This window comes from Oryx dammah, unplaced genomic scaffold, assembly GCF_014754425.2.
Source record: "Oryx dammah isolate SB20612 unplaced genomic scaffold, SCBI_Odam_1.1 HiC_scaffold_9, whole genome shotgun sequence".
NCBI lineage: Eukaryota > Metazoa > Chordata > Mammalia > Artiodactyla > Bovidae > Oryx > Oryx dammah.
The window spans coordinates 6,849,091-6,870,513 of NW_024070193.1; the positions used below are offsets into that span (position 1 = coordinate 6,849,091).

Sequence of the window (21,423 nt, forward strand, 5' to 3'; positions counted from 1 at the left end):
TCCCAATGCAAGGAGTCTGGGTTCAATCCCTGGTCAGGGAACTGGATCCCGCATGATGCAACTAAGAGTTTGCATGCCTCAACTAAAGAACCCACGTGCTGCAACAGCAACCACAGAACATCCCGCATGCTGCAACCGAGACCCAGCGCGGCCACATAAATAAACAAGAACATAGCTTTCATACAGCTGGCTTCCCTGCTGCATCTGAGGTAACTGCACAGTTACTACAGTGGAAGTATGGCCAGTGAGGGTGGGTTGTTCAGAAATTACCATTTCCCAGAGTTCCCCAGGAAAGCAGGTTTTCATGGAAGAGATCCTCCCCAAAGGACAGCAGATGTGAGATCTGTCTTTTGAGGGCCGTTCAGGGTCCATGGGCAAAATGGCCATCGTGGCTCTGGATAAAAGAAAACCTTTATAGAAACCCAGAGTACTTGATAGCCTAATAATGCCCTCTACCCATCATCTAAAGAGTCAGTGGAGACTTTCAGTGGGAAATGGAACCAGTGTCTTGGCAGTGTGCGCACGTTAACAGGATGAGGAAATCTTTTTTTCCTTCCTGACGCTCTGGATCTGAGAAGGTCAGGAGACCACATGTGAATTTACAGTTATCTTTTGTTTACCATCATAGAAAATTGTCCTGTCCACGAGAGTGTTAGGGAAATTTTGCATGTTTGGAGTCACTGACACTGTTTCCAGACAAAGGACACAAGGTTTCCCCTTTGGGTTCCCTAAAGCAAAGCAAATCCTAGAGTTTTCCTTGAAAATTATGTCTATACACATACTGTAAAACCCTCAACTCTTTCAAAGTGTGCGTCCTGGGTTCTCTCGCATCCTCACCCCTACGCCGCTCAGTTGTTTGACGATCGAATTGTCAGAACTCCATACGCGTATGTGAAATTTTTCTCCCTTACTGTATTGAGTATTGTGTAGAGTAGTTCTATATCAATACTTACAGGCTGACCCTATTCTTTTTTAACAGCTTCATGGTGTTTTTTACCCAGTGAATATTCTGTTAGTTATTAAACAGTCACCTGTTGATGGGCATTTGAGTGATTTCTCCTCTTTGTCTTGTGTGTGTGTGTGTGTGTGCACGCGCGCGTGCTACTTTAAAATTAGCCAAATATAAGCTATTCAAAATGTGGTGATAAGACCTCCCATTTCTGTTTCTCTGGCCATTTTTACAGTTCAACAGTGACTTTTCCACCTTGGTTTTTGCATCTTGCTTCTACCTCTTGCTGTCTCTGAGTCTCCCATCAACATCTTGATTATGAGGGTCACAGCACGGTGACCCATGGCCTCCCTTAAGTTTCTCAAGTAACTCATGATCTTGAAGTATAGTCTACCACCACAGATTTTTTTCTTCGTAAAAATGGTGGTAAAATATTGTAGCTATATTGTTTTGCTGTGCATATAGGCTGTATTCATTAATTTCAACAAAACCACAAATCATGTGACTTTCCTGGCAGTCCAGTGGTTAGGACTCTTAAGCTTTCACTGCAAAGGGCACAGGTTCAGTCCCTGGCTGAGGAATTAAGATTCTGCAAGCCACTCAGAGCCAAAAAAACACCTGCAAATCCACAAATCATCTAGAAGTGTGTGTGTGATACTTGTAAGGGATAGTAAGACATTTGCTGATGTTCGGATGGTTTTATACATGAAAAAGCCTCTTGATGAAAGTGAAAGAGGAGAGTGAAAAAGTTGGCTTAAAGCTCAACATTCAGAAAACGAAGATCATGGCATCTGATCCCATCACTTCATGGGAAATAGATGGGGAAACAGTGGAAACAGTGTCAGACTTTATTTTGGGGGGCTCCAAAATCACTGCAGATGGTGATTGCAGCCATGAAATTAAAAGATGCTTACTCCTTGGAAGGAAAGTTATGACCAACCTAGACAGCATATTGAAAAGGAGAGACATTACTTTGCCAACAAAGGTCCTTCTAGTCAAGGCTATGGTTTTTCCAGTAGTCATGTATGGATGTGAGAGTTGGGCTGTGAAGAAAGCTGAGCACCAAAGAATTGATGCTTTTGAACTGTGGTGTTGGACAAGACTCTTGAGAGTCCCTTGGACTGCAAGGAGATCCAACCAGTCCATCCTAAAGGAGATCAGTCCTGGGTGTTCATTGGAAGGACTGATCCTAAAGCTGAAACTCCAGCACTTTGGCCACCTCATGCGAAGAGTTGACTCATTGGAAAAGACTCTGATGCTGGGAGGGATTGGGGGCAGGAGGAGAAGGGGACAACAGAGGATGAGATGGCTGGATGGCATCACGGACTCGATGGACGTGAGTCTGAGTGAACTCCGGGAGTTGGTGATGGACAGGGAGGCCTGGCGTGCTGCGATTCATGGGGTCGCAAAGGGTCGGACATGCCTGAGCGGCTGAACTGAACTGATGCATGCTGTTTCCACGTTATTTTGTCATTGTTTAGTCACTGAGTCATATCCAACTCTTTTCTGACTCCATGGACTATAACTCACCAGGCCCCTCAGGCCATGGGAAAATTGGAGCTGGCTGCCAGTCCTGCGTTGGCAGCGGATTCTTTACTGCTGAGCCAGTGTCAGCAGAACACTTTCTGTGGGTAAAGGCTAGTGTGGAGCAGCGTCTCTCCCTGTCCATTTCCTTGGCAGTACCTGGGCTGGATGGGCCATGGTGGGGACACAGTCTCCAGGTTTCCCTGTGTGTGATGAGGATTGGGGTGGAGTGGAGATAGGCGTGAAGCTGGTCATCAGGGGAGGCCTGCCATCCAGAGACACCACGACCATCTGCTCTCGCTCCAGGGGCCATGGTGGCGTGGCCACCTCACCAGCTCTCGGAGAGGGAGAAGAGGGTCATTTTGGTTCTTGCACAGGAAGGTCAGCAACAGCAGCTCTCCAGGGAGGGGCAGGAAGAGAGTGGGCTGAGAGCGACAGCTGGCCTCGAACGGTGGTCTGTGTATCAGAGCCTTGCTGCTTCCCAGCCCGTGTTCAGACTTTCTCTGTGTGCTTCCCAAACACCAGCTCCCGGCCTGACCTATGTCACGTAAAGAAAGCATTGTATTTGCCATGCAAATAGTTGGTATTTTTAGTTTCCTAAAGAGAGCAGGAAGGCAAAAACATGGGGTAGAGCCTGGGGTCATGAGTTTCTGTTCCTCCCTGCTGAGCAGGATGGGGCAGGGATGGGGGGTGGGGGCCCCTCTCCCATCTATATGGAATCCCTGGCGGGGGCTGCTGACCACTATAAATAAGCATCCTGATTGCTCCAGGAAGGCTGGGCTTCCTCATTTTTTTCTGAAGTGGAATTTGTAACAGCTTCTGCACAGAACATTTGTGTCCAGGGTCCTTTCGTCTCCCAGGCATCCTGTGCAACTGCCATGCGGAGGCTCTGGAATGCTGCCCATGGCAGCTGGGTCACAGGACAAGCCATGCTGGCCCAGCCAGCTAAAATAAAGACCTGATTATCTCCCTTCTGTGACCTCTGTCCTGTATTTAGATATGAGTCTCAATAGGAACCCTTCTGAGGAACCAGCAGGAAGCTCCTTTCTGCTTCGGCCAAGAGGCACATCTATTGGAAACAGAGCAGGTTGTTAGAAGCAGGGGAAACCCAGGGCCCGGGGCCCAGGAGTACATCTCCGATGCCACTTGGTTCTCAGGCCCCCAGGGACCTTCCCTTTCCCCAGGTTGTCATCTGGCAGCACAGGCTTACAGTAGGAGTGCCAGAGAGTAGAGCACAGGACGCTGGGCAAATGCGCAACGTCCGCATGAGGACTGAGCCGCACGGGTCGACAGAATAGACACCAGTGCCGTTGAGAGTCCACAGACCTGAGGCTGGTCTCGGAACGGTCTCTCAGAGCTTAGGACAAAGTAAGGAGCTTAGGCCCATTGCACGTGTCACTCAGCACACATTCCAGTAAAACCGCCTGTATTTTTGGTAGCAAGACTTTCTCAGTGAAGGAGGCAGTGTGCTGATTCATATTCCGGCCCGTTCATCACCTTGTCACACGCAGGCATTTTAAGTATCTTCACAGTAAATAGTTCTGCACCTATCCCTAGTATGTGCTGTGATTAGTCGCTCAGTCGTGTCTGACTCTTTGCGATCCCATGGACTGTAGCCCGCCAGGCTCCTCTGTCCGTGAGGATTCTTTCGGCAAGAATATTGGAGTGGGTTTCCCTGCCCTTCTCCAGGGGATCTTCCCAATCCTGGGATCGAACTCAGGTCTCCTGCATTGCAGGCAGATTCTTTATCGTCTGAGCCAGCAGGGAAGCCCATCTCTAGTATAGTATTTTGTAAAACAAAAATCACAAACCAGTAGGGAAGAGACGCTTTATTCAGTGGAGTCAGTTTGGAAAACTGCTATGTATTTTTTTTAAGAATGTGTTTTTTTTCATGTTATACACAAAATAAATTACAGATAGATAAATTATAAATAAATGAAAAACAAAATGAAACCTTAAAAAGAAACCAGGAGAAAATTCTTGAACTGATGTTGCAGTATGGGAACACTGTTTATAAATATCTTTTCAAATTACAAAAGTCATGAGTATTCCATGTAGAAAAATCTATAGTTTTTTTTTAACAGAAAGATTGCCTATACTTATACTCCCATGGATAATCCTTGCTGCTATTCTGCTGTTTTTCTTTTTTTTTCCTAATAATTTATTTTAAAGTGGTCCTAGATCATAGATCTGCAGTCATATGGCAGAAGCAAATATTCATTTTTTTCAGCCAGAACCTAGACATGTCAGAGACACTCCAGTGGTAAATTCCAAGAAATACAAACTCACAGCCAAGAATCATAAAACTCACTAGGAAACAAGGCAGCATGAGTGAGGCAACAGAAAAAAGGAGAGAGGGGTCAGACCCACAGAGACTTCAGATATTGGTGTTATCAGTCAGAGAGTGTACAGTAAGTTTAATATGTTAAAAAAAAAGAATGAGTTTAAGATTAACAAAAGCTATAAAAGTCCAGCAAATTAGGAAAACAACACAGCGCTTAAAAGAACTGAAAATCATAACTTTGGAAGTAAACCACTGTGAATGAGTTCAACAACACATCTGATACAGCTGATAAGAAAATTAGTGAACTGAGAGACGGATCTTGCGCAATTACCCAGAAAGTAGCAAAGACAGGTGAGGCACAGGAAACAGGGAAGGGCTGCTGGAGGGCAGAGTGAGGGCGTCTGAGGCATGCTTCTGGGGTTTCAGCAGGAGCAGGAGCCGAGAATGGGGCGGAGAGGCCATCCGAAGAGAGAGAAGCCCAGGTGCAGAACGCCCCCCACATTCTGCTGGTCTTCCTCAACTTTTCTGTTTATATAAACATTTGCTAAAACTATGACCACAGTATATATATATTGTGTGTCATCATTTTCCATGAAGCTGATTACTAGTTTAAAATGTAGGAGAAAAGAGAATCCAAAACTGTGTCTATAGCATGATCCAGGTGGTGGTTTGGCTTGATTCTGTGGATATAAGATCATACAAATATTCATTCAATACATTACATTACTATCTTTCTTTCAAAATAAAAAGTTTTATAGATGCTATCCATGTGAACGTGATTTGTTTGTTTGTTTTTTGACTTTTTACAAATTTTCTGCAAGGAGTATGCATCACTTTTGTCATCAAAGAAAATAAAACATTATCAACTCACAGCCCAGTGTTCGGGACTGGCATTGGTGGGATTCCTTTCCTCTGTCCCAGACTCAAACTTCAAATGTATCTGCTGGTCTCAAGGCTGATAATAAGAGGTGGGGGGTGAGGGGTGGGGGGCGTGGAATGCAAGGGCCACGCCACCTCTACCAGCCCTGGAGAAATCACTCACAGTGTGAGGGCTGTGCCGTTGCCGTGGCAACGCCCCCACATGGGCACACTGGCCACATTTACGTGCCCACTCGCTCAAGGCCTGCCTCTGGGAGGACCAGGAGGCGGCGGTGAGGTGCCAGGCCACAATTGCCCAGGCATCGGTTTTTCTGCCCCGTGTACTTCCTTCACATTTGGGGGCATCTTTTGTACTCCCAATATCAACAGAGGCTCAGAGGTTGAACCCTCCCTGCTAGAGAAGCCCTGGTTGAAGCCCTAAAACGCAGACCACTGGCCGTGAGCATCTCTGGGGTGCTGAGCCTCCTTGGCCTTGGGGGCTGCAGCGCGAAGCACTGGGGAACTCAAGACTGGAGAAGCTTTCATTCCTCCCAGCTTCCTCGGGTTGGAGCCACCCTGAGCCAAGGACAGCTCTTTCCAATTTGGAAGTGGCGGGAGCCTCTCACGAGAGGAAGTTTTAGCTGAGAAGTTGAGCTCCCTCTGAGTAGGTCCAGAAGGAACACTCTGCTGTTCTCAGCATGTTGGCCCAGTGGATTAGGAGTCAAAGGACTGGGTGGGAGGCCCTCTCAGACCACAAGTATTCTTGGGCCAGAGAGGAAGCAAACACAGCTCGTTACTTTGGGATCCACACAAAGGATTCCTTCACCAGCGGGACTGCAGAGACCAAGGGAAGTCAGCATCCTTGCTTTTCCAAATGCACACTTAAGAACCGTGTGTTTACCCGCCTTTATGGCTCTGGGTATCGTTGAAAAAAAAAGAGAAAGCCACCTGTAAACTGGGATGGTAGTTCTCTGGTGGTCCAGTGGTTAAGACTCCACGCTTCCAGTGCAGGTGATACAGGTTTGATCTCTGGCCAGGGAGCTGGAATCCCACATGCCGCTAGGTGCAGTCAAAAAACAATTTTTTTCCCCAAACTTTAGTTTTTGTTTTGCGGGTCTGACTGATTAACAATGTTGTGGTGGTTTCAGTTGAACAGCAAGGGACTCAATCGTACATATACACTGTATCCATTCTCCCTCAAACTAGCCTCCTATGGACAAAATATATTTGATAAATAAGCTGGGATGATGAGCAAGGCCGAAGGAACTGGGGGCCCCTGGTGGGCTGTGGAAAGCCATGGTGGGGCCCCCGGGGCCTCAGCTGGCTCCAGGGCAGGCCGTGTCGGCACAGATGCTGTACAGCCTGCTCTTGTGAGCCCGTGTGTGCTCAGTGACCCTCCGTGTCTCCATGTTGCAGGCCTGGCGCTGGTGCCACAAAAGCTGTGTGCCCACTACGCCTGGGATGCCAGCGTGCTGCTTCAGGCCTGGCCCACCGTGGACCCGCAGTTCCTCCAGCAGCCTGAGGTCGTGCAGATGGCGGTTCTGGTGAGTGCCTCCCGAGGCCCCCTGCACCCGGGGGAATCTCAAACACACACGCACACACGGCCGGGTCTGGAGGTTTCTCGCCAGGCCTTGCTAGCCCACCCGACTCTCTGCCCGACCTTCCAGCCTGTCTTGCTTTGCCAGCACCTTCAGTTTTGAGGTTACCACATACCAAAATCTTGTGAGCAGAAAACTGGTGACCCTCGAGCTTTTGAGAGCATGGAAAGAATCAACCTGTCCTGCCTTAGGTGTTCTAACTTTCTTCATTCCCATTGTGTTTCAGGCTCTCTAGGTTTCATTCAACTGCTCTTGGCTTTTGGAAAGGGTAGGGTGATAGTGAGGTGGTGCGCATGGAATCCCTCACTCTGCAAAATATATTTCAGGAAGGCTACATGAAATCTCTTTTTTGGTAAAGTTGATCATTTTAAGTACATAGAAGTAGTAGTTCTGCTCTAGTTTATCTTTATGCATTTAGTTTGCTTAATCTGAGACCCATTGTGAGGAATATCTCTTCAATATGCTGATGTGGCTGAAGAGGGAAAGAAAACAAGGGGCAGACCTTTTAGTCTGAACCACACGTGGGCCAGCCAGCCAATTTACATCCCAACTCTCATCACCCTGAAAGGTAGGCATTACTGTCCTCATTTTTTTTTTTTTAAGCTGAGGACACAGGCTCAGAGAGCTCATCACTTTGCCCACATTTGTTTATTCTTGAGTTATTATCCAGTTACCTCCTCTACCTTAACACAGGCTCTTGGGACCCAAACCCAACACAACAACCCGGGTCCCTGCCCTCGTGGAGCTTAAAGCCTGGTAGAAAAGATAGGGGAAAACAAGAAGGAAAGAAAAATAGAAACAAAATTATTGCAAACTGTGGAACGTGCCACAAACAAGTCACCCAGAGGCTGAGGGGTAGCCGGGCCTGCCAGTCCCCTGCTGCTGCGTCTGCCAACCCCGGGCCCTGCGGGCAGGTCCACTTTGGGAAGGACAGAAACCCCCAGGAGACTGGCTCCTTGTCAGCCACTCTTTGTCCTCACCCTCTCCCCTGGCACCCAGGCCCTCAATGCCTCCTGCTCACCTGCCCACAGAGGGCGAGGAGCTGAGGCTGCCTGGCTAGGCTTCTTCCCAGAGTCCTCAAAACTAGCCTGTGTCTCAGAGAGGCGATTTCTTTAATCTGATTAACGTTTCTAAGAAATAATTCTCTTGTATACTTCTAAGGACTCGTCCTAAGCTCAGGTGAGAAAGGCCAACTTTTTTTTTTTTTTTTTTTTTTTTGCCACACCTTGTGGCCTGTGGGATCTTAGTTCCCTTGACCAGGGATCAAACCAACTCCCCCTGCAGAGTCTGAACCACTGGACCACCAGGAAAATCCCAGAAATGCCAACTTGAGACGCTGAAGTTCTAGTCTGAAAATGTCTTTCCATTTTAAATTAACCACCGCGGAAAAGAAATTGAGTTTTGATAATTGGTAAAATAATCTTAGATTTCCATTGAAATAAAAATTCAAGATTTAAAATGCATAGGGCTCCCTGCAAGCACACCCAGCTCAACAACCTCAGGGTCGGGGTGTCGAGGCCTGCTGGCCTGTCTCCGCGTGATCTCACTGAGTGCCAAGGCCAGAAATAGAAGCTGCAGCACAGACCGTGTGACCCAGCGCAACTCAGTTCAGCCGCGCCCCTGTGCTCTGAGCCCAGAGGCACCGCCTCATGTCCGTGGAGCCTGGCACCAGGAGCAACCGTCTGGGGAAGCACACACGTTGTCATGCACACTGACAATTTGTGTAGCCTCCAAGTTAAGACATAAGAGCTTGGGACTTGGACCACCTCACTTTGCAAAATGCTTGATCTCTCTAAGCCTCAGTTTCCTCAGTTAGAAAATGGGAGGCAAATCCAGGGCCTGCCTCACCTGATTATGCCAAGAATTAAATGGAGCGTGCCAGGAGTGCTTAACCTGGTTCTGGAGGCACTAATGACAAAACCCACTAACACCCAGTGAGCATCAACTAAGAAGCCGGCTCTGCCCTTAGAACTTTCCAGATACTAACTCGTTGATCCTGCACAGCAGCCCAGCAGCCTGCTGTTCTCCCCATTTCACAGACGAGGCCCCGTCTCCCGAGGAGGAAACAGTGGCAGCACGGGGCTTGGTAGCTCGCTTGGTAGATGGTAGCCGCTGCTGGCATAGGCGTCGCTGCCTCTGGCAGCTGGGGCGTTGGGGAACATGTCCTGAGGAAGAGGACGTGACCTTGGCTTTGAAAAAGGAGCAGCTTTTCCCCGGTGGAGGGAAGGAGCCACAGCGGGGGAAGCCCTCCCTGGACCGGGAGCCGAGGAGGGACTGGAGCATAGGCAGGGCCACTCTTGAGAGAGGGCTGGACTGCGTCTAGAGCGGTTGGGGGCTGGCAGGGAAGAGAGGGGGTCCGGGGGTCATCCCATCTCCAGCATTGGCTGGAATGGGGACCTGGTCTTTGGCTTCCTATTCCTGTCCCTCCGCTTGGCCCTCTGAGAATCGGGGATGGAATGGCAGTGACCTACCTCACGGGCCTGTGACGGGGATAGACAGGGTCTCTCAGGTGGCTTGTGGAGCGTGGTGCCTGGCACAGAGACAGAGAGCTCAGACAACAAGTGCCTTTATTGTCGTGAGCCACTGTGGGGCTCCTGTCAGTGAGCAGTGGATGGGGCGCTTAAGGGGTAGGGGGACAGCACTCGCGGCCAGGGGCCCACCAGGCAGCTGTTGGAAAAGTCCTAGAGAACAACACAGAGGCCTGGCCCCAGGCCGAGTGGTGAAGTGGAGGTGTCAAGACCAAAGGGCTGAAGCTAGCAAGGCCACCAGCTAGGGACCTGGAGACCTTCCTAAAGGCAAACAGCCGCTGTTTGAGGTGATGTCGTCTTTGCTGTCGTCTAGGTGGTGGGAGTAGTAAAGAACCTGCCTCCCATCCCGTCCTCTAGGTGGCGCTAGTGGTAAAGAACCCGCCTGCCAATGCAGGCGATGTAAGAGACGCGGGTTCCATCCAAGTCAGGAAGATCCTCTGGAGGAGGACATAGCAACCCACTCCGGTATTCTTGCCTGGAGAATGCCATGGACAGAGGGGCCTGGCAGGCTGTAGTCCATGGGGTCGCAGAATCGGACACTACTGAAGTGTCAGCACACACAGCACAGCACAGCGATCTAGGCCAATGCAGCCTCTAAAAATGCCACCAAGTTCTACAGAAATCTGAAAAGATAAATGGATGACTGTGGGATCCTGGATAATATGCTTTGGTTGAAACTTCAGAAGTTCTTCCTGGTAATTTTTCACGATACAGTGACTATTTTCCAAGTTAAAAACTGGAGCATTTCACGAAAGAAACGTAAGCATTCTGACAAGAGCCACTGGGACAGAGGAAGCTGTTCAGAAGCTATCTGGATCACATGTCACTTTCCTTAGCAACAATATCAGTTCATATTTGATGTGAAATTTAACCTTCACATCAAATTATTGAACCAACATTCAGTGAATAATACCACTGGTGTCTAGAACTGTTCAGTTCAGTCACTCAGTCATGTCCAACTCTTTGCGACCCCATGGACTACAGCATACCAGGCTTCCCTGTCCATCACCAACTCCCAGAGCCTACTCAAAACTCATGTCCATTGAGTCAGTGATGCCATCCAACCATTTCATCCTCTGTTGTCCCCTTCTCCTACTGCCTTCAGTCTTTCCCAGCATCAGCGTCTTTTCCAATGAGTCAGTTCTTTGCATCTGGTGGCCAAAGTATTGTAGCTTCAGCATCAGTCCTTCCAATGAATATTCAGGACTGATTTCCTTTAGGATGGACTGGTTGGATCTCCTTGCAGTCCAAGGGACTCTCAAGAGTCTTCTCCAACACCACAGTTCAAAAGCATCAATTCTTTGTCGCTCAGCTTTCTTTAGAGTCCAACTCTCACATCCATACATGACCACTGGAAAAACCTTAGGTTTGACTAGACAGACCTTTCTTAGTAATGTCTCTGCTTTTTAATATGCTGTCTAGGTTTGTCATAGCTTTTCTTCCAAGGAGCAAGCATCTTTTAATTTCGTGGCTACAGTCACCATCTGCAGTGATTTTGGAGCCAAAAAAAGTCTGACACTGTTTCCACTGTTTCCCCATCTATTTCCCATGAAGTGATGGGACCAGATGCCATGATCTTAGTTTTCTGAATGTTGAGTTTTAAGCCAACTTTTTCACTTTCATCAAGAGGCTCTTTAGTTCTTCTTCACTTTCTGCCACAGGGTGGGATCATCTGAAGTTATTGATATTTCTCCCAGCAATCTTGATTCCAGCTTGTGTTTCTTCCAGTCCAGCGTTTCTCCTGATGTACTCTGCATATAAGTTAAATAAGCAGGGTGACAATATACAGCCTTGATGGACTCCTTTTCCTATTTGGAACCACTCTGTTGTTCCATGTCCAGTTCTTACTGTTGCTTCTTGACCTGCATACAGATTTTTCAGGAGGCAGGTCAGGTGGTCTGGTATTCCCATCTCTTTCAGAATTTTCCACAGTTTGTGGTGATCCACACAGTCAAAGGCTTTGGCGTAGTCAATAAAGCAAAAGTAGATGTTTTTCTGGAACTCTCTTGCTTTTTCGATGATCCAGCGGTTATTGGCAATTTGATCTCTGGTTCCTCTGCCTTTTCTAAATCCAGCTTGAACATCTGGAACTGTACCGGCCCATTTTAGGGTGGTGTGAATCCTGTTTCCAGGTTGTCACACGTGAGTGCCCCTTTCTGGAGCCAGTCATCAGGAAGGGAGGTTGCCCGGGTTCCCCAGAAATTAATTAGTCCACATGAAACGCCCTATAGCCAGACCTGAACTCAATGTGATCTTCAGGAACACAGTTATCCCTCTCCTCCTGAGTACAGCCTAAACCATCTCATGCTGAGAGTTTTTGACATAATTCCCACCAAAGTGTGATGGGGGCAGCATTCAGGAAACACGGGGTGGCGCCCCCGCCCCTCTCTGCGGTATTCAGGCATTAATCCCACCCGTCTCACTACACTTTGCTCTTCTGGGTAGCTGGGTGCCGCCTTTTCTTTCTCTCTTCCCACACCCTCTCCCCACACAGAGACAGCAGCACCCTTTAGGGGCAGTGAGTGTCAGGCTGCCTACAGCCCCAGGCTTTCCTCATGGGTTGTCTCTCTTCTCGCCTTCTCAGATCAACAACAAAGCCTGCGGCAAAGTCTCCGTGCCCCAGAATGTCGCCCAGGACCAGGACAAAGTCCACGAACTGGTTCTCCAGAGCGAGCTGGGTGTCAGACTCTTACAGGGGCGAAGCATCAAGAAGGCCTTCCTCTCTCCGCGCACCGCCCTCATCAACTTCCTGGTGCAGGAGTGACTGAAGGCCCGCTGCGGCCCCTCCTCCAGGTCTGGGGCGAAGGAAGGAGTCTGGGGCCCCGGCTCAGGGAAAAGCCCAGTGTCTTGAACGTCTGCCTTTGCATTCTGATGGGTTGGCATCCGCAGGGCGCCTCTGCAGTGTGATCTGGTGCCGGGGTGAGGGTGGGTAGGGGCAGAGGAGAAATATGAGTGAAGTGGGGTGGGGAGCACATACCTCCGCCATTGCAGGTGAGGGAAGCATCTAGCCCCATGTGAAGCTCCCAGAGATTTGGCCGGGTGGGAGCAGGAAGGTGAAAAGAGAAGCAGATGAGCCTGAACATGAAGCTTCTCTATAGCCTGAGTGCCTCTGGACCCCAGAAACTGCACTGCCTTCAGTGGGTCTGAGCAGTGTGAGGCCACACCGAGGATGTCGGGGGGCTCAGGAGCAGCTCGAGCAGTCACTGTTGATTGGTGACGGAGCCTCAGCCTCACGGCAGAGGGTCTCCTGCCTGCGGTTGGATCCAGATATCCACGTGCAGCATGGACACTGGCGTCTTCAGAAGTCACTCAGAGGAATTCCCTGGCCGTCCGGTGGTTTGGACTTTCACTGCTCTGGACCCCGGTTCGATCCCTAGTCGGGAAACTAAGATCCTGCATGGCTGGCACAGCCAAAAAGAAGACAAAGAAGAAATTGCTGGGAATCAAGAGGCAAGCAGGGCTAGTCTGGCTGCCTGCACCCAGGCTCCTCAGCCCTGCCTGGCTGGCTGTTTCCACCGAGGCTCAGCTGGGCTCGCCTGCCCGGCCTGCTCTGATGTCGGTCTTCAGGCCTTCGGGTGAAGCACTGCTTGGCACTGTGAATGGGGAGCAGCCCCTCCCGACTGCCCCCTCAGGGTGTCACATTTACTGTGAAGTGAAGCGGAACCAAGCTGCTTCCAGCCTGGCCGGAACCCATCTCAGAGCCCACCACAGCTCAACAGGGTGTCTGCTCACGTGCGCCCCAGATGGCAGTGCCGCCCTGGGTGTGGACCCCAGAGCCTGTTGTCAGGAAGAACGAGTCCACCGCCGGCAGGGGTGGGGGTGGGGGGCTGGTGCCACCCAGGTGTCGCCTCTTGTGCTCCAGTCACAGCAGCTGGCTGCCAGGAAGACCCCCGTGTGATGTATGTTAGGGTGATCCTGGGTTTTGGTGAAGTCAGAGGTTAGGTGCTCTTAACAGAACTGGCCTCAATCCACTGAGTACTGTTTAATATGAGGAGAGGAGGAGAATCCAGACATGTTGTGATGCTGAAAAATCTGTATTTGTTCCCTGATGCCTTTTTCTGAAGTAGGCTCAAATGTGGTCCCCTGCAGTTCAGCAGTTAACAGATGACTTTTTTTTTTAATGGAATAAAATGTTTGTCATGTATGACTTCGGGACAAATGTGTGATCCTGGAATAGTCACCATATTCCAATTCTAGGAGTTAATCAGGAACACGCTGAGTTATTCTGTTATTTTCTGAAGCACTGGCTATGTGCCTGACTCTATGTGGACTGTTTTAAAGTGGGATGCATGGGAAACTTACCAACCACGGTAGACAGTACTAACTCAGAAACAGCAGCTAAGTCACTTGGCTCAAGCTTAATACTCTGCCTGGACCCCATGCCCAGAAATCCTGGTATAACTGATCTCGAGTGCACTTCGGCATCAGGGATCTTATTAATAGAATCTCCACACTTGACTGATTGTTGATTGTTAGTTGTTCAGTCGTGTCCAACTCTTTGCGACCCCATGGACTGTAGCCCGCCAGGCTTTTCTGCCCATGGAATTCTCTGGGCAAGAGTACTGGAGTGGGTAGCCCTTCCCTTCTCCAGGGGATCTTCCTAACCCAAGAACTCGGGTCTCCTGAACTGCAGGCAGATTCTTTACGGTCTGAGCTACAAGGGAAGCTGACACAGGTGCTCCAGAGGTGATTCTAATGGCCAGCTAAGTTTGAGAACCACTGGATTAATTGATTCATTTGAACCATAATGTCTAACTAGTCCTTTCTCTCCCTAACCTTCAGCTTAACTGGGATGAATTTGGTCCAGGACCAAAGCACAGCGAAGCAGAGTCAGGAAAGACTTGGACTGGAAGGGAAGGCAGGGGTCAGAACTCTGGAGCAAGTATTTAAGATGTTCCCAGAGCTGGCCTGAGTGGGCCAGATCCTATGGCGTGTCCCAACAAATGCAGGCGCACTACAAGCAAACATGAGGATCTTCGGTTCCAGGAGGGGAGTGAGTGCATTTGCCTCATTGTCACGTTTACTCCTAAAGCAAGCTAAGTGGTCTTGAGTCTGTCAGGAAGATGAGGGCAGGGATCCCTTTATTAGCACATAATCTGGCCAGAATAGTGGCTGAGTGAAGCTTCAAGACCACTGGACTAAACAGCATGGCTTCTGAGAACTTCTCCAAGAGGAGAACAAAGTTTTGGAAACAGATGAGCGCATTGGTATCACTGAGCTAGTTGGTGTAATGGAACAATTGAACAGAAGAACCTGATCCCTGGGGTGGGGAATGATCTCAATCCTTTATTAACTGCCTTGATTAGGTCAAAACCTGGACTGAACAAGTTCCCTTGCATTATGTCATTTAATTTCCACTAAAACCCTAGAGGGAAAGAATGTGTCTGTCATAAATATGAAGAAACCCAGGTTCTGAGGTTCAGTGATTTGCTCAGTTTGCACAGCTAATAAGTAGAAGCTTTTTTGTTGTTGCGGTCGTTAAGTCACCAAGTCATGTCCAACTCTTTTGCAACCGGGTGGAGTGTAGCCTGCCAGGCTCCTCTGTCCATGGGATTTTCCAGGCAAGAATACTGGAGTGGGTTGCCATTTCCTTCTCCAGGGCATCTTCCCAACCTTGGGATCGAACCCGAGTCTCTCGCATCTCCTGCATCAGCACGTGGATTCTTTACCACGGCCCCACAGTAAGTAGAAGAACCAGACCCAAACCCCGGTCCTCTGGCCTCCAAATCGCCTTGTGCCACGCACCATGTCTACCAGTCCCCTCACCTCGTTGCCCATCTTGCTGGAAGTACTAGACTAATGTTGGCTGGAAGCTTGGGGCTCTCTAGGGATGCCTCATGACTGCATGGAGTGGCCATTGTTCTTGTTGCCTCTGTGCTGCCTTGGCTTAGGGTTCCCTGATTGATGGCCTGAGGCTTCTGGGGGCAGATGGCCTGGTGATGTGAGCTGGAGGTTTGAGGCCACATGAAGAAGTCTACCAGAGATCCTTGCAAGCCACTCATGGCCCTTGACAGGCCAGTGCTCAGACAGGATAGACTCCAGACCTAAAGCTGAGCATCCGAAGTTGGCTTCGGTTTTCATCTCTAGGTGGTTTGATTCCTGATCTGAGCCCAAGTCGGAATTAGGAGGCTGCTAGTGCGCACAGCCATGCACCTGGGCTGATGACATTCCTGCCAGGCCACTACTCACGCCAGAGGGCTTGTTTCCTGCACCAGCTGCCCCGGCCTCCACCACCTGCCACCCTCTTGGTCTTTCTCCTCCCAGGAGGGAAGGGAAGGAGGCAGACAAGCCTCCAGGGTCATTGTGTGCACCAAGCACCGTGCAGGGGGTTTTGCTGCTGCTCTTCAAGCCTCACAGCAATGCTGCAAAGTGAGAATTATGGCCCACAGTCTTTAAGGAAGGAAACCGAAGCCTAGCGAAGTACAGCGAGTTACCTACGTCCTGCCACTGGTAACCGCTCGAGCCAGGATTCAGCCCCCATTCTGCCTTCCTGTTCACGGCTCATGCTTTCTCCAACCTGCCTTCCAGGAGGGAAGAAGTGGGGTGTCTTGGGAGGAAATACAGCTTGTTCTTTCTGTCCCAGGAATTCTAAACTGGAGCTCTGGTGTGTGTATGCGGCCTTGCGGAATGCAGCCCAACACTCCTGACTCACCTCACCGCAGACGCTCCTTGAGGAAGCGGGCTGGGCTTTTGTACCCCAAATCCATCCATCACTGGCTGTGGGCCAGCCCGGAGTGGAGGGAGGTAGTTAATTTTCTGGGCATCTTGGGATGGAGGGACTCCCACTGGCTCAGGGTAGGTTTCCAGAGAGGAGCACAGCCGAGCCGTCAGCAACCAGCATGTGTGGGAGCTGGGGCTAGGCGCCCCTGCCTATGAGGAGGACCTGGGGGAGCACTCAAGGTGACCACCACTAGGAGAAAGGGTGCGAATCCAAGCTTGAGAAGCAGGCGGCCTGGGGGGCAAGGAAAGGCTCCAGACAGACGCCGAGTCACAAGAGACGCGGATGAGCACAGGATGGGGTGAGGACAAGCCGAGCTACCTCGGAGCTGCCCTGGTACCCTGGGCTGGGGGGGCTCCAGGCAGTGCCACTGCATTAGAGACAGTGATGAAGTCAAACCGGAAGCCGTCATCCCCCTTCTGCAGATGACAAGACCATGACTCACCCAGGCCGAGGCTTGCTCGAGGCCCGACAGTGAGTGATGGGAGTATTTCCAACCCCATTCTGTGCTCATTCCACTCAGGGGTACCCCTGGAAAAGCCCGGTGGTACCACCAGACAGAATTTAGCTCTGGAAGTAAACGCTCTTTACTGTGGATGACATCAGGGTAGACCAAATGAGAAAAGTCTGCACCCCCCCCCCCTGCCATTTCTTCCTCTGAGACGAGCAAGCAGAAAACATCTGTTTCGTGGGCTGATCCCTGTCTGGCTTTTCAGAGGGTGGGTGGCCAGAAACTCTCCTCCAAGCTGATGAGTCTGGAGATCGGAATCCGGGGTGGCCAACCATGAACAAGAGGGAATCCCCAGAGCGGGTGGGTGAGCGGTGCTGGCAGCGAGGGGGCAGCGGGGAACAGCTGGGGAAAGACCGTCCTGTGGACAGAGGCCCCGGATCCAAGGGTGGGGCCAGTGATCGTCCAGAATGGGTGACCTCACGCCAGGTCTCCATCACGTCTGCCCACATGACAGAGGGGAGGCAGGGGTAACAAGGCCCTGGGGGGAGGTGGCGGCCAGGCCTGCCCGAGTCAGGCACCTGGAATCCGACACTCATGATTCACCTCCGTGCGCCTCCAGCTCTCCTCTTGAATTCCAGGTCTTGTCTGGCCTCTGAAAGAGCCAGCCTGTGTGGAACACCCCCCTGGGTGTGCCTGAGATGCCCTCGTACCAGCAGCAGTAAGAACATTTGCCACTTTCTGAAGGCTAGCTGTGTGCTCGGCCCTGTTCTGGGAGCCTTACCACAGAAGAGGCTGGCCGAGCCTGAGTCCGACCCCGCTCCGCTGCACCACTTCCCACAGGCCTTGATACAGACCAGTCCTGAACCTCCTGGGTTTGCCAGCACAGCCTTGATTTCTGACTCTCTCTCTAGTTGTCAAGAACCTGCCAAGCCCACACTCACTCATCCAAGGACATCTGGGTGAGCACCTCCCTGGTGCCCAGGGACAGATCTCGGCTTTCTCTCTGAGCCCGGGGCCTGAGCTCTCCCAGGGACCCATCACGTTTAATAGTTATGGATTTATTTGGCCATGTCAGGTCTTGGCTGCGATACACAGGATCTTCATTGTGATGCTTGGGCTCAGTTGCCCCACAGCATGTGGGGTGTTAGTTCCCTGACCAGGGATCAAACCCGCATCCCTTGCATTGAAAGGCAGATTCTTAACCACTGGACCACCAGGGAAGTCCTGAGCCATCACCTTTGAGCCCCATCAGTGGAACCTCAAAGTCAGGGGGTCAACTTGGCTCCACTCTGGATACCAGGAGGAAAGTCCCATGGACAGGAGCAGGGGAGACCTGGCCTGGGCCCGTGGGCATGGGGAGAGCTGCCTGGCCTCGCAGCATCCCAGAACACCCTTCCCCAGACCATCCTTTCCTCCCACCACAGAAGGCCTCCTCTGGGATCACTGAGGGCTGGTTGGCCCCAGCCCCACCCAGAGGTGGAATTGCCTACCACACCCGCTGGACCTGCACGCTCATGGGCTCCCCTCTCACCGGGAGGAGAACTGGGCCTGGGCAGGAATCCTCTTCCTGAGACCCTGTGAGGTGGGGGGGTCAGTGTTGAGTGGATAGAGTGGATACTCTGGGGTCAACCGGAGAGGCAGGGCCACCCCAAAGGTGATACTGTTCCCTGAGCCTGGAATGTCATTCATAAGGGAAAAGGCAAGTCCTTCCCTTCTTGAGAAACAGGACCAGGCCGGGCCGGTGGGTCTTTGCGAGGTGGGTGCCCCAGGGGTGTCTGTCTGTGGGCAGGGCACAGAGCAGCCACCGCACGGAAGTAGGCTGAAAAGCCAGCGACGTCATCGAGCGTCTCCATTCTCAGTTATCACTTCGCCTGTTAGTTATCAGATAACATGTTAGCTTGCTAGTACTAGAAATTTAGGTTTGATTAATAATTAATGGATTTTCATTATGGTCTGAATGTTTGTGTCCCCTGAAATGCATATGTTGAGACTGTACTTCCAAAGGTAATGGTACCTAGCAGGTGGGGCTTTGGAGGTGCCTGGGTGAGGTCATGAGGGTGCGGCCCTTGTGGGTGGGATTAGAGTCACAGAAGAGCTTGCTTCCTCCCTGCATCCAGCCACATGAAGACATAAGTCAGCAGTCTTCAACCTGAAGAGGGTTCTCAACAGAACTCCAGCAAGCTGGCCCCCGATGTCAGGCTGCAGCCTCCAGAACTGTGAGAAATGTGTTTCTGTCATTTATCAGCCCTGCAGTCTATGATACTTTGTTAGAGAAGCAAGAGCTTAAACAATGACTAACATCTTTTCCTTTTTTTCATATGTTCTCAGTTGCGTCCAACTCATTGCAACCCCATGGACTATAGTCCACCAGGCTTCTCTGTCCATGGGATTTCCCAGACGAGAATCCTGGAACGTGTTGCCATTTCCTCTTCAAGGGAATCTTCCCAACCCAGGGGGTCGAAACCCAGTGTCCTGCATTGGCAGGCAGATTCTTTACCACTGACCTACCTATTGCTTTAAATTTTTCCTAAACCATACATGTCATATTATTTTCAGAACACCTTACCTAGTTTTTAACTAGGTCTGAGAGACTTTTGAAGTATAGCACTGTGATTTCACCAATTAGCACTTGAGACTGCCAAGATAAAACACAGGGATCCTGCCCTTAGAAACCGTAGGACCAGGAGAGCAATATGGTGTATTGGAAAGAGCATAACAAGCTTTGGCCAGTATTCAACTCCTTCAAAAATTACCATCTTAGGAGTCAGTTCCCCTTTTAGTGAGTGCAGTAGAGCTCAGTTACCAGTTACATTGTTCTTACCTGCACTGCAACCCCTTAATTATGCACTAACAACTTGGTAGTCTGCTAGTATCTTTTTAAAAGATATTTTATTTATTTGGCTGAGTCGGGTCTCAGCTGCAGCATTCAGGAACTAGTTCCCTGACCAGGGATGGAACCCAAGCCCCCTGCATCCGGAACTCAGAGCCTCAGCCACTGGACCACCGGTGGAGTCCCAATCTGCTGGTTTCTTGTCTACCAGCCATCTTTAGCAATATTTTTTGTTAATTATCAGTTAATTGTTGATATAACTATAACAGCAGCATTAGTCACTCAGTTGTGTCTGGCTCTTGCGATCCTGTGGACTGTAGCCCACCAGGCTCCTCTGCATGGGATTCTCCAGGCAAGAATACTGGAGTGGGTTGCCATTCCCTTCTCCAGGGGTTCTACCTGACCCAGGGATCAAACCTGGGTCTCCTGCATTGCAGACAGATTCTTTACCATCTGAGCCACCAGGGAAGCTATAGCAGATGAACCCCTAAACCATGGTGGGCTCACCCAGCAGACTTTAGTTCTCATCCCTGTAAGTCTAACCATCTGGAGAAGGCAGCAAGGGAGGCGTTCTGTTCCTTTCCAGCTTGATGGGGAGGGGGCTGCTGAAGGAGACTCCTCTGTCTTCACCTCTTGGCTCTCAGGGCTGAACATTGATACCCAGCCCTCAGATATAGGCAGAGAGAGCTGGAGTTTCATAAGGAGGTTTCTAGGGGCAGAATCTAAAGTGGCATGCATCTCTTCTGCCCACTGGGAAATGTGGGCAGCCACCCTCCCAGCAACAAGTCTGTGTGAGGGAAGGAAACCCAGATCTTCGGTGGGCATCCACCTGCCTGCACCACCTGAACCATCTTTCCTGTTTTCAGACTCTTGGTTGTCAGTGTCTTATCTTCTGAATCTCTCAGCTGTCTGCTGACACAGGGATTTATAGGCACCCCCTGCCTGGAGCAAGGACCGTGTGCCTTCTGAATCTGTGAAAGCTGCAGGCTGTGGCTCTGAAATAACTCATTCATCACCTCCCAGCCTGACAGTGCCGCCCTGCCCTCTGTCCTGGACTCCAGGCCTCGCTCCAGAAATGTATGAAATCACATATCTGCTTTGTGCCGCTTTATAAACGGCCGACTTTTACTCCAGAGTCCTGCTTATTGGTCTCCAGTTCTCCCCAGTCTCCTTCCTCCGTGACGTTCACACGTTGATTAATGGAGACAGTTTGGAGCATTTTGATGTTTTGGAGGGGTTGGGGCATTTTAATTAAAAGGTAGAAGAAAGCAGGTTTCCCCTTGCCCTGCTGGAAACCTGGGAAATTCTTCAGATTCCTGTTTCTGAAGGGTCAGAGCTGTGTCTTCAGGGTAGAAATGTGACACAGCCCTAAACACTTCACCTTGTGCTTTGGTCCTGGACACTTGTACCTGCCCCCACCTCACACACACCCCGCGTACACACACACACACCACCTCACACACACACCACCCAAACACACACCGCACCTCACACACACACACACCTCACACACACACACACCTCACACACACACACCCCCCCCACACACACCCCACCTCACACACACACCCCACCTCACACACCCACCCCACCTCACACACACACCCCACCTCACACACTCACCCCACCTCACACACACACCCCACCTCACACACACACCACCCCTCACACACACACACCACC

The 21,423-nt window shown here is 50.6% G+C and overlaps 1 protein-coding gene across 1 annotated transcript in view; it reads left to right on the plus strand.

Moving 5' to 3' along the window:
* LARS2 (leucyl-tRNA synthetase 2, mitochondrial) overlaps positions 1-13,894 on the plus strand; it is a 146,330-nt gene extending 132,436 nt beyond the window's left edge. Inside the window, exons 20-21 of the mRNA XM_040246784.1 lie at positions 7,032-7,159; positions 12,326-13,894. Coding sequence (XP_040102718.1) covers positions 7,032-7,159; positions 12,326-12,505 — 308 coding nt within the window. The 3' untranslated portion in view covers positions 12,506-13,894. The remainder of the gene's footprint in view (positions 1-7,031; positions 7,160-12,325) is intronic.
* The last annotated feature ends 7,529 nt before the right edge of the window (positions 13,895-21,423 follow it).